The sequence below is a fragment of the Cyprinodon tularosa genome, unplaced genomic scaffold (assembly GCF_016077235.1).
Source record: "Cyprinodon tularosa strain WSP-4 unplaced genomic scaffold, ASM1607723v1 ctg124, whole genome shotgun sequence".
Classification (NCBI taxonomy): domain Eukaryota; kingdom Metazoa; phylum Chordata; class Actinopteri; order Cyprinodontiformes; family Cyprinodontidae; genus Cyprinodon; species Cyprinodon tularosa.
In genome coordinates, this window is record NW_024038048.1 from 47,675 (window position 1) to 61,760 (window position 14,086).

General features: G+C 35.2%; 1 protein-coding gene across 1 annotated transcript in view; it reads left to right on the forward strand.

The window, feature by feature from the left end:
* Nucleotides 1-14,086, forward strand: part of LOC119777512 (raftlin) — a gene marked incomplete at its 5' end in the record, with an annotated part of 100,269 nt that overhangs the window by 32,237 nt on the left and 53,946 nt on the right. The window contains one exon of the mRNA XM_038276417.1: nt 7,474-7,677. Coding sequence (XP_038132345.1) covers nt 7,474-7,677 — 204 coding nt within the window. The remainder of the gene's footprint in view (nt 1-7,473; nt 7,678-14,086) is intronic.

A 14,086-nucleotide genomic window follows, 5' to 3' on the forward strand; every position in this document is an offset into this window, starting at 1 on the left:
CACTATTAAGTAAAAAAAAAAAACCTGTTGCATGTTTTTGTGTTGTATTAGTAATGCTTTAATACTGCTGCCTTAAGAGCCAGTTATGGTAGATGCCTGTCTGCACAGATTTCCATAAGAATTATTCTAAAATTTCACATAAGAGCAAAGCTTCGGCTTGACCTGGTATAATCTCACAGTTCAGTATGATGGACATCAGAAGGCAGACTTCTTATCTTATTTTATTTTTTTTTCTCTCTCCACACTGTCCAGCTGAAAGTGCCCTACGGCAAAGCACTCAATCCGCCTCCTGTGGTTTCTGTGTATTTCCTCAGAACTGCTGAAAACACTCACATGCTTAGAAAATAAGCTACCTGGCCTTCTGGCTGAATTACAGTTGCCTTGCCGTAACATCATTTGACCATGTAAATCCTTCAGACATTGCTCAGAAAATGGTTAATAATGTAAGCCGATAAAAAGGAAGCATGTTTTTTTATCTAGAGGCTGTTTTTCTGTGGTTTGATACACATGGTAAATCACATCAGTCATCCATGCTAAATCAGGTTTTGATGTTACTTATCTAATTACACTGTGGTTAGAGAAAAATTAGAGCTTTGGTCCAATGTGTTTAACATCAGTTAATAACAGACTTGACAATATTTCTTTTCAAATCATCTTCAATAAATCTCAAATCATTAGGACTGCTTCGTTGTTAGCAGGAAACAAAGGACCATTTATTTTGAACCTGTTGTCACACCTGTCTTTGTTATGTTTCCATATAAGCTAATGTATTGTAAAATCTGTTAGATCTGTTGAATTAGACATATTTTGTGGAACTTGAAGGCTAGTCTCATATTGGATATGTGTTTTTTTATTTATGATTCACTTTATTCCTGAATAGGCTGTGTGGATTATTAAACAAATGTGGCAATTATAGAGTTCAACAGCGTAAGGATGAGGTTCTTTAAATACCATCACACAGTTTTTATTTTTAAAACAACTTTCAAAAGTCCATTTTGATCTCCTGCACTGTAGGATGCCTCTTTCTCTGCCTTCTGGTATATTTTGAATTTTGACATAATTTAAACGGTCCAGAAGTAACGGTCTTGTAGGAAAACATGGGTCTGCAAAAGACAACAATTGTTGAAGGAGTCTGCTACTGTAAATATGGCAAGGTTCTTCTCTTGGGTCACATTTCCTAGAAGGGTTGTAATATCAGGTGTATTAATTACATGAACCTTTGAAATGGTCTCATATGCTGCCCGTGTTAAAGTGTTTGGTTATTAGACTTGTAGCCAGGGTGTGAAAAAAGGAAGGGAGACACATGAGATCTCTTTAAAAGTGGAAGTGTAAGTTACATTCACAGAACTGTGTAACACACCCCTCCTAAAACACCTTAATTGGCTCCAAAAAGCAACGTATCCACTTCAAGATCCTCCTCCGAGTTATAAAGCTTTTAATAACCTAAAAGCTAATAGTGTATTTTTTTTATTAAAAGTGTTGATAAATAATATGTATTATTGTTATATATTATCATCAAAAAGGAAAAAAATACAATCTATGAATGTGATTTTATATGTCCAAGCTCATCATAAATGCAACACAATGTGTTTTTAATCTAAATAAAGCCCACAATTTCCAATTGTTCATGTCATGCATCCATATATTTAGTCAGGGGAGGGATAGCAGAGATGCAACAGAGAAAAAAACTGAGAAGATCTACTAGAAATCAAGCTGAACCTGTAAATAAGAGTTATATTAAAAATATTTGCGTCCCCCCCAATTCTGAAATCAAAGTTTTAATCCACGGTGGGCAGCCATAATCTTATTGCATCTACAAGTCTATTTTTATAGGGATTGCTAGTGTTTGTCCTCAGCAAACGTTTATAGGTACGGCTAATGTTTATATCTTGTTCAGCTGTTGTTTATTAATGAAAAATATACAGTATAGTTTACCAAGTGTAAAATATAAATAGACAATAAACTAACAATGTAACAATCATTAATATCAGGGACGTGACAAAAGAAATAAGACCAAATTAATTAGACATTTCAAATTCCAACTTACCTGAACCTATCTAGCAGTCATTTGTAGCTAATCATATATAGATAATTACCCCATATACTGTATATCAGCCACATTGTGTGAATTACTGTAATCTATAATAGTAACTAACAGGGTATTCGACAATAATTTAAATAATAAAAAATCCCTTTTAGATATTTTTAATTCAAATAAATGCTAAAACGGATGTTATGGGTGGCTTATAGACACCAAAATACGAAAGAAGAACTACTATTCTGGGCCCTGCCTTCCTCCAACAATTCCTACAGACAATAATAGTAACTAACAGGGTATTCGACAGTAATTTAAATAATAAAAAAATCCCTTTTAGATATTTTTAATTCAAATAAGTGCTAAAACAGATGTTATTGGTGGCTTATAGACACCAAAATATGAAAGAAAAACTACTATTCTGGGCCCTACCTTCCTCCAAAATGCCTACAGACATCAGAATCAATATACAGCAGTTCTTGTAAACATTTCAGATGTGGAACTAAAAAGCCTCATTACTGCTGCTTTTACCTTTTGTTGTTTCATTTTAGGTAAACTTGTTTAGCAAAATGTTAGTTAAAACTAAACCACACTCTGGAAATCTATGCAGATAAATTAAAAAGCAAATTACCAATGTAACCCTAGCAGAATGTTTGTATGTGGTATATTTTACTGGTCCTAAGCTTGGATAAAGGAGAAGTTTGGAACTGATATCTTCTTCCAGAAGATGTTTCACTCTTTCCCAAAGCAGCCATTAGAGTCATGTACATATTGCTTAATATGTAAATGAATTAATGAAGTCTAGCACATTTCACAACAACTAATATCCACTTTCCTCCATTAGGGACTTGAAGCACTGGATAAAACCTGGCCCATATTTATTAAAATGGAAACACAATTTAATTTTAAAATTATGTGGGAGCTCTAACTGGTGCACTTAATGTATGCTGCAATAAACTGGTAAACATTACGCAGATCAGAAAGCAAGGACACCAACGGGATGTTCTGGCAATTCCGAGGCACATTGAAACAGAGTACTGTTGTGTTTTCTAAGATTTGTTCTCCATATTGTTTGGTTGTAACATTGTTAGCATTGAGAGAATACCGTCAGGATTTTCCCCTGTAGCTGTTGGTCTGAATTTTTTTTTCAAGAGGGGCAAATGAAAAACATTTAAGGAATTAGAAGGGCCAGCTGTCACATCGGTCTGTGGAGCCAAAGAAGAAATGGTTATAAATGATTCATTCTTCCTGGATGGCTGGCTGGCTGACGGATGGACAGACAGAGGAACCAAATTGATGGAGCAATGGTTCCATTACCAAACGTCACCATCCAAAACCGGAATGTGTTGGTGTCTTTGAGTGGGTGGCAGCGTCACACATTCTGCTCATCCATCTGGTTCACTTGGGGAATGACAGTCTGACATTTGCATTGGAAGAAAATGGGAAAATGTTACCAGGCACGATTGGCAATGTTTTCTCACAGATCCAAACCTTCCTCACATCTCACGTTTTGTGCTTTTTCAAAGCTGAACACAGCAAATATTTGACTCACATCACAACAGCTAAAAGGCTTTTGAGCTTTATTTTAATAGGATTCGAGCAAAACAGTGACAAACTTTCAAAAGGTTTCCAAGACGCTTTCTACTGTATCTCAAGAAGCTTACTGCATATGAACATTTATACTAAATGTAAAAAGCAGTTAGCAGTGATCTTTTTATGCTTTATTTGAATTTTTGATGGGAATTATTTCAGTTACAGTAAAACTGTCCTATTTACTTTGTATATCTGCAGTCTTATATCACTTATAGACAACATTAAAAGGGAAGCAGAGGATGACTTGTTATCCGAACACGATCAAATTGCTTTTGATTCATTTTACATCTGTTTCTGAGAATGCAAAACCCTTCAAAAAGATTTGTGCTGCATTTGTGAGTCAGGCTTGGTGCGTCATAAATCTGATCTTGGATTTATTTTCATCCTGTGTTTTATTTCACACTTGTCACATTTTCTTACTATAGAGCTTTGCATGCAAAATTATTTCATCAACATCAACTCATTTATCAGGCAGCATAAGTTTGACTAAAGAAAACAATGCAGCATGCAGGCATTGCTTGATACTTAAGGGGCCTACATAAATACTGTTTTGATGTGTGCTTATTTCATTTATGTAATTATTCTAGAAAGGTCATTTTTCTCCTTGAGTTATGAGGTTCCACACGTTGGTCAGAAGCCACTGGATGATTAAGTGGATACATCAGGCAAATTTAAATGCCCCAAATAAATATATAACTCTTTCTCTCCTGAACAAAGTAAGATTTTTATGTTTTCTCTTTACATAATGGTAGGCGGCTGAAAGTTCTGGTAGAAATATGAATCTCTCAGGATATTTTGAAAGCAACCAGACCAAGCTAGATACTGTAGATGACAATAACAAAAGTGGATCTTTTTTTTTTCCCTCTTGATTTAAAATGTTTGTATAAAAGTTCCTTTCCATGTTTATGCAAAAGAAGATAAATATTTGATTGAAAAATAAACTATTGTATAAAGATAGACGTAATGAGATAATATTTCAGATTTGCTGCATTCTTTTGTTTTTTTCAATAAAGGTTCTTCTCAATATGAACCCTTATAAGTTGTTAAAGGAGGCACCAAATATTACCCCCTCAGGATATTTTAAATGACTCTAAGATTAATAAAAGTTTTTTGTTTTTTCTACCTAATTTGCACTTTTTAATATTGCAGTTTTTTTCTATTATTTTAATATGAAGAATTTTGCCTTTTTTAAATAAACTCTCAGGATATCATATAAATTGTCACAAGATAATTTACTAAAGATGATGGATCATTTCAAATGGCTGCTATAAGATTGTGTTTCTTTTCCCTTTATCAATTCAAATCTTTTGTACTATCTTTATTTTATATTTTGTTATGCCCCCAAAAAATCGCCTCCTTCTTGAAATATTTAATTAGATAAAGCAAGCATTTCTAGATATATTTAAAGAGCTTTTGTTCCTACCTCAATTTTTGACATGCCGTCTCAAAAAGATAACATTTTTATCAATTGACTATTTACACTTTTAATACTTGATCTGTTGTCTTAATGTTAAAGCAAGGATATAATATTGAGTTATTATATTGACATTGTTCACTATTACTAACAAAGATATTTCCAACTTTCTATTAATTATTTTGATTGCCTTACTTTGATTTAGACATTTAGTATCATTTGTATCTTATTTAAAAATAAAATGCTTTTGTTTTTATATGAAGTCCTTAAGATAAGGCAGAATTTATTTGATAATTTATTAAATAATTCCAGCTGAGTTTACATCTGAAGATGATATAGGTCTTTCAAAATTATTTACCAAAAACACTTGATATGCAGTGACATGATAGATAAATCTAAATAAACAATGTTTGCTAAGATAGTTGCCTATAATGCTAAATGATCAAATCAAGAATCACCTTTTCTATCCAAATATTAACCATTTAACTGACAACGTGTTACTTTACCTCTCGAGGTGATACATTAAGTCTGGAATAATTACCGTACACTGATGATCCAGAACAATGTTGAGGACTGTGACTGAATATAATTTGTGCTTCACTTAATCCCTCCAAATTCAACATTTTAACCCCGTTTCCCGACAGTGGCAAAATCATCCATACCCATTATGTCATCTTATGTCTTGAAAAATGTTTAATCAACCTCACCACATGATGGGTTACTCTACCTCTTGACAAGCTCAAGCACTGCCAACATAATTCATCGAATGCACCGGCCTACTCTTGAGAACTGCAAAACTAATGTGATCACATTAACCGCACTAGATTTAAATTAATATATTTATGATTTATGTCAAGAAAGGGTCATTTAGAGAAATATGAAGTAAATTACTTAATAATATTCAAGTCAATGCCTATGCAATCAGCTGGTTTTAGAAAACATTAAACCAATTTGACTGTATAATCTGACTGAATTGTCTCTGTAAAGTGCTTTGAGATAATGTGTGTTGTGAATCGGCGCTATTGGAATAAAAAGGTCCTGTTACCCATTAGGATGGTATAGAATAATCCTGAGTCTGTTTTGATCAATTTTCAATAACTGTAACACAGTTCAGTGGTGCATCCAATGCTAAAAAAAATGTAAAAAAAAAAAAAAAAAAATCACAAATTTGCAGTACCTATAATGTTTTGATATGGTTCATTTGGACTAAAACCTAATATCATAGTCTGGTTTGTTTTAGTACAAAATCAGGTTACTTCACTTTTTTTTGCTTAAACCATCTGTTGTACAACCTTGTGATACATTTAACTGTTAAAATAAAGCAAAGCATCAACTGCATTTATTTCTTTTTAATAACAGTAATTACTAAATAACTATGTTATCAAATTAAAAAACAACCATACAGTTTTAGATATGTGAGGTAATTAACCTCTGACATGTAATATATAATCAGGGTCAAATTGAGGTTTTATAAGACAAGCCACAGCCTACTTTACTGTAAGCATTTTTTTATTTTGCTTTTTTATTGCAAAAGCCTTTGGAGAAACTGGAAATATCTTTTGTAGATTTGAATTTTGAGCATAAATGAGACATCTTTACTAACAGTATGTGTTGGCAAGAAATCTTTGAGAGAGAAAGAGAGAGCCAAAGATTTCTGAATTTCAAGAAAACAGGCGTAGCTGCTTATAAGGACAGTTTTCAAATTGTTTGCACTAGCCATTCTAAAAGCACCAGGAACACACAGGTAGTTACATCAGTGTTTAAAGTGTGCCAAGAATATCAAATTTACATTTGAGCTAATATATATTTGTGTATTTTTTTATGCTTTTATAAGTAAGGGCCTGTATTTTTATTGGTTTGATTTTGTTTTTGTCAATATAAAGGTTTTTTTTTTTATAAATGATGAAGCATCAACAAAACACGTTTCACATCATTCATTCATAATGGTGTTTAAAGTTGACTTAATAACATTGAAACACTTGTTTGCAGCTCATGACTGGATACTAGGAAGAGTCTGGCCAACTTTTTGTTGGCTGTGTCGTTTGTAATTGTTCACATTTTGGCCAAAATCCTCAGAAGAAAAAAAAAAATTGGCATGTTTTACCCACTGGCATATTACCATATTCCCACATATTATTCTAAAGTATTGCAGAAATATCTTAGTAAATCACTCTCAAACTGCACTAGTTTTCTTAGATATGTTTAGAGTAAAGCTCCACTATATAGGAGCCAGCCATTTATTGAGAGAATTAGAGAAGCATTTTGCATGTAAGAGTCTTCCCAGAGAGACATACTGCAGATTGGAGTTTGGATTTTGCCCAATGTGAAGTAGTGCCTCATGTTGGCAGTAAACCGTCCACAGAAGCTACAACTTCCTGAATTAAATAAGTGTTTGAAAATATTGTTTTTTCTTTTTGTCTTGTTTCAACAGGAGTGGAACTGCTGGCTTTGTTTAACAACCCGCCAGTTCGAGAGGGCCAGGTAAAATACTACACTGTCAAAGTGCCTCTACGAGTGCAGAGCTATGAAGATGGCATCAAAGGTGTGGAGGCCAATTGGCTGGATCACATGACCCAACATTTCAACAATGGGGCCTCGCTGGTTGATGGATACTTTCACTTGGGCAATGTGAACGGTAAGGCTTTTGGCTTAATATTACAAATTAAAATGTAATTCGAACCAAAATAACTTTGCAAACAACACAGTTATGTCTGTTATGAAATGTAGTAAAGAAGCATTCTGAGCCAAACACAGGAAGACCAGAAGTGGTTTAAACAGAGTTTATCAACTAAAGAAGTAGATGTAGGTGGTTCTCAGGATGCTCATTGGCATTGGAGGAGGCATAATACTGAATCCAGTGGGGAAGGTAAGGCTTTTGGGGCGTACAGACAGCTAGAAGGCTTTGGCACATTGTTTTAGAGGGTGGTCAGGTTCGCTATAAAGTGGTGTGGAAGGAGCTGGTGGCTCTTCTGATTATGGATTTCAGAGGATTGTGACTTTATGGAAGGAAGGTAGCTGTAGAACTATGGAATGGAAGTGGAAGACCTTGTGGAAGAATCCAGAGAATAGAAACAAGACCAACACTGAGAAACTAATAAATAAAATGTACGGTTAGTTCTTTCTTTTTTTTCTGTTTCAAAAAAAAAATTAGAAAAGAATAATAAACTTCCTGTTATTTCTAATTAAATTAGAAAAAGGAAAATTCCAAAACTAATAAACGACGGCCTTTTTATTACTTTAACGGTTTATTTAAATATGTGCTTCATACTTTGATAGCCTTCTCACAGAACTGTAAATTATGGTCTGGCACATTATATTTTCAATCAGCAGTAACATTATAGTACAGTATATAGTGATTACGATGTGTCAGGTAATGAAGTACAAATACTTTGTTACTGCACGTAAGTACACTTTTTAGGTGTCTATACTTTACTCCATTACTTAATTTTCCTCCTACTTCTGACTTCTGCTCATTAAATTTTCACACAAGTATCTTTACTTTCTATTCCTTATATTTTTAAAACAAACGTTACTCGTTACTCTTGGCTTTGGTTTAATGCAGAGATAGAGGACTGCGGTCCGGATCCGGACCCACCTGCTGACTAATGTGGACCCAACCTTATTTTAAACATTTATAAATTACCGCATATTGTCTGATAACAGTGTCTAAACGTCACTTGCGCCGCTTCTCCTGTTACCCTGAAATCCCGCATCCTTTGTCATGCTCCACCCCGCAGCGCTCCAGACCTCCTGTGCAAAGCAAAGCCTACAGCTTCCGCTGTTCCTCCCGTATTGCTGCACTCTGACTTATCCTCGGAGCTCGAGGAGAGCATGCACAATATTATCAATAAATTTGTAGGAGCAAAACATGCAGAAATGAACGCTTAATTTCATATGACATATACCGGTAAAGAAAAAAACCCATCTGCATCCAGCATATGTGTGGTTTCTGATGGAGATGAGAAATCTGCTTCCTGGTCTGTTGAAATACCAATAGTTTGCATCCAATCTTTTAAATAAACCATGTTCGTTTTTTGAGATATATAAGAATTATGCTCTAATTTGTACCGTATTTTCACGACTATAAGGCGCACTTAAACGTCTTTTTTTCCCCTCAAAATGTGCGGTGCGCCCTATGGTGCGGTGCGCCTTATGTGTGTTGTAACTGCGACTTTTGAGACCACCTCATTGAGGAGATGATGAAAGAGTGGCTGAATGTAAGGAGACCAGGTGTTTTTTTTCCACCCCTCACAATCGCTGTTAATATGTGACTCCATGCGTGCCCATCTCACAGCTGATGTGAAAAACATGGGGAAACAAATTAACGCTGTGCTCGCTGTTCAACCGCTCGACATCAGTGTGAACCGGACCCAGCAGGTGCAGCAGAAGCAGCAAGTTTACATGCAAAGTCAATGGTTGACGCGCGTATAGGTGCAGCAAAAGGTCCCGCAGCGCGTTTTGAGCAGCAGGTGCAGTGCGTCGGGAGCGTTTAAGCATCTGACGCACCGCCAACGCGCTGCTGCTGCTCGAGATGGAGTTACAGATCTGTTGTTACTATATTTTAATTTTAGAAACCGCATCTTCTCGCCATTCTTTTTCCTGTTTGGTGTTATTGCAATAGTCGATCTTGACCTGGCCGGACAAGACCCTGCACATTTCGAGTATGTTAGGCTCAGCCTTCTGCTGTGAAGCAGGATTCTACACCATGTGCATAATCAAAAATAAATATGGATCCAGGCTCAAAATGAGCACCTCGATATGTGCTTGAGAATGGCTTACAGTAGTCTCCATTAAAACCCAGGTTTAAAGCCTTGCAGGGCAGCATAAAGCCCACTGCTCTCATTAAGATCTAAACATGAAAGAAAGAAAACAAACGGTCAATTCAGGTGTTTTATAAAACATATGAAGCAGGAAATTGTCTAAATACCAAACTGAAAGATTGTTGTACTCTACTTCAAAAAAACACTTCCATTTTTTTATTTAAGAATTCAATGTATAACATGAATGCATAAACACCTCCTGATGAAGATTCTCAGTCATCCAGGTCATAGTCATTCCGTAAAAGTTTGAAAAACAATCCACTGGACTTGGTTGCCAAGATTTGAAGACGTTTCGCTTCCCATTCAGGAAGCTTTCTCAATTCCATACTTTTTCACTTTTATTTGAGTAAAGAGGTGCAGTGTATACTTCAACTTTTACTTAAGTAACAGATGTGTGTACTTTTGACACCACAGTACAGAATTTAATGTACAAATCTCATAAGAGTAGTTTACAAATAACTATTAAAAAGTGATTAAAAAAATGATGAAGTCATTGTATGGAACAGCCTGGATAAAAATAATAAAACAGCTAAATCTATTACAGTGTTTAGAAAACATATGAGACACAATGTTAAAAACTGGGTTAGTTTATTTTGGACAGCCAGTGTTTGGGCTGCAGCTGAGGTATTATTATTTATTATGTAAATATTATTAGCTTAACTATTTGGGTTAAGGGGGCGTTCTTCTGCTCCTTTTCATTAAATTGTTTTAAATTTTATTGCTTGTATTCTCTTTTTTGTAATGAATAAAATACATTAATCTAAATTAAATAAATAATCTTACTTTCCAAGAGAAAGAACTATACAGGGATTGAAATCACTCTATGAGGTTCGATTCAGGTTGAGGTACCACTTGGATTAACAATCAGCCAAAGCATGATCAGCAGCCAGCTCTTTATAAGCCCCGGCAGGTGATCCAATAACTAGGCTCAGGTGTGCATCAGTAATCAGCTCACCAACCCCTCCAGATAGCTGCAGCTTCCAGAAAACACTACATAAGCTCATACACAAACACCCAGATCATGGCACCTTTTTTTCTGAAAAGTCATGACCTCAGGTTAGCTCTGCAAGTTCCCTCAAAGCTCATACTCTAGCATTGTTTATAGAGTAGCTTATCTTTTTCCTCCTTCAACTGTAATACCCCTAAATGTCACAACAGAGTCTGTAGTAAATCAGAAGTACAAGAGGTGATGCCATTTACCCTATATGTGAATAATTATGCATAAGCTGACATTTGTTTTCCTAAAACAAAATTGGAAATTTAATAAAAAGAAATACAATAAGAATCACCTTACTCAGATCAATATTTTGTGTTTCTATTCTATCGCCATCAAAAGTCTGACCTAAGAAAATAATGAAAAGAGAGCTTTAAAAGTTCATACAGCATTCTCTAATGCATGGTAGATATTTCCAGAAAAGTCCTTTAGTTTCTTCTCATAGGGTCATCATATTTTCACTGAAAATCAGAACCCAACTGTGAAGAGAAAAAACATAGGGCTCCTCAAAATTATTAAATGAAGGGTTAGGGTTAGTCATAGGTTTTCCTTTTTATGGCTGACCAGTAAACTGATGTTTTGGGGTGTCTGTCTTTCTTTGAATTCCTTTCCAAGTCTAAAATACTTTTTTGCTGACAAAAGACTTAGACCTAGACTCAACTTTAGTTATCCCTTGAGATTACTCCTTCATGGAAATTCTGGTTCCAGTAGCTAATATAGAGTACAAAGGGCAGAGTTAAAGGAAGATGTCATTAAAGATAAAAATGCAACAGACAATATAAAAAGCATAACAAAGTTGTAATGCCCTTGAATATTTTTCCTTTAGATATATAAAATATATACACAGTGGAGCTACTGTAAGGGAAAACTACACAGTAGTGGACTTGGGTTATTGCACTTACACTGCAGAAATGTACTAACAATATAAATAAGTAAAAATTATACAGAATACTCAGTAGTTGACTTGGATTATTGCACTTGTACAGCAGAGATGCACTGACCTTATAAATAGGTCAAACAATTACACAGGTTACACAGTAGTTGGCATGTGTTGTTGCACAGAGAAGAGTATTGCACATGAGTGACAATAGGTAATGTTTTGCACAAAATGTCCAAGGAGGGGGATGCTGACCCCTGTCCCTCTTCCTACCACCTCCTCCTTTCAACAAGTGAAGTCAGTGTGGTTGACAAAGTGAAAAATATCTCTGAAAAGCAAAATGAAAAAAAAAAAGATCAAGAAAATAGACTACAGACATTGTAAGGAGCAATACAAAAGGACTTTAGAGAATAACTGTCTTTTTTTAAATCGCAAATGTGAATAATAAAGAGCACAATTGCAAATAAATGGGCACAATCTATTTATATATTGGGCCGGATCTATCAAAGGTTTGCGTGTATAAAAACGTGAGCTATTTCACTGCACACGCTAAAAAATGTACAAACTGATCTATCAACAGCGTGCTAAAAGGATTTGGTCTTTAAAACGTGCTAAATAGCCCCTCTTATCCATTTAGTACTTTTTCTGCAATGAATATGCAATATGCGGCGTTTACACGCAAAAGTGCGTCTTGTGGGAGGAGAACATATAAATATATTAATTTAGCACTCGCAAAGTGATTTATCAAACCTGAAAGCAATTTTGCTAACGGTATCTGACTCTATATTTAACACGTTTCAAAAGAAGGTGCAAATGGTCTGTATGCGTAATTGCGCACACATGGCAGCGGTTATTGTCGCAAGAAGGAGACATCGAAATGAAGCAAGGAGACGCAGAGAACGCATTTTTTCACTCCGTGTGAATATTTTTGGAATGAACGAGGAAACGATCATCAAAACATAACGTTTATCCAGCATTGCCATTTTTGAGCTGCAATTCCAGTGATTTGCTCCTCACAGAGCGTCAGCTGTACTTGTTCCTCAATGCTGGTCAGAGGCATCTCATCTACTGTGCCCCCTCCTGTTTTGTTCGCAGATGTTTTGTTATATGCCTGTTTTTCTTTGGTTTGCCTTCTAATATCCTGGTATCTTCTTTTTACTTCATCCACTGTTCGCAAGGTTTCACCAACAGCGTTTACTTTATTACAGATTTGTTCACATATAGTGTTCCTCTGTGTGACAGTCACACTTCTTTGCTGTAGCTCACTTAAATGTTTGTTGGCTTCATCCACCAACACCTCCATTCCCATGGGGTCGAATTTCCTTTTGCACTTTCTGCTGTCCAACATGCCGCAAACCACAAAATGCGCAAAACCCTCATTTAAATAGGGCATCTCCAACAGTTTTGCACCTGCCACCAGTTACGCAATCGCTCTTGTTAAATCATCCGCAAACCATGGTTCAGCCCCTCGCGCAAGATTCCAGTTTGCGAGCGCAAATTACTGCACGCAAAATTGGACCTTGATAAATCCGGCCCATTATCTTTTATGAAACAGTATGTTGCAAATGTTTGCAAATACATATTTGCAAATGTTTAAATGAATGTTTACGTTTTTAATGTGTTTATTGGAGATTTATAATCATTGTTTTTGAAAGCAATATGGCTGTGTGCTTTCGTGATTATGTATCCTACCAATGTAATCGAACAAAATGTTTGATTTGTTATTGTTACCATGTGTGACTTATATGGAAGGAGTGATCGATGTCCATCAAGCTTTCTCTATAATCAACTTTTACAAACAAATTTATATACAAACTCAGAAATATCAAAATAAAATGAATTTCATATTAATTGAATTCAATATAGGGCACCGCAATTGCTGATTTTGTCCTGTGTTGATTTTGTGGCTATACAGTCATCAAAAAGTATATTTTACTTTTAAAATGTTACTTTTGCATATTTAGCTTCCTGGGCAGTTTTTAATTATGTGTGATATCAGAATGATACACACTTCATTTGGCTCTTTTAGAGACTAAACTTTGCTGTCAACATAATGAGAGAGGTCGACTAGCACAACAGTGAAACATGTCATATTCAGCACCCTTTCAGACATCTGTAGGAGGTGTGATATTAATTTGTGACATTTCAATAAACAATTTTATTTAAACTTTTACCTATATCTATAGGGGCTTTATTTTTCCTGCTCTCGTTATTGTGCAGCAGACATCCCTGCATAATATTAGACGACACCACTTGTTTATTTTGGGGAATAATCCAATGTTAATCTTAATTATATACATAGTTGTTGAGAATACTTATATCATCTTTCAGCCATATAGATGCATTTCAGACT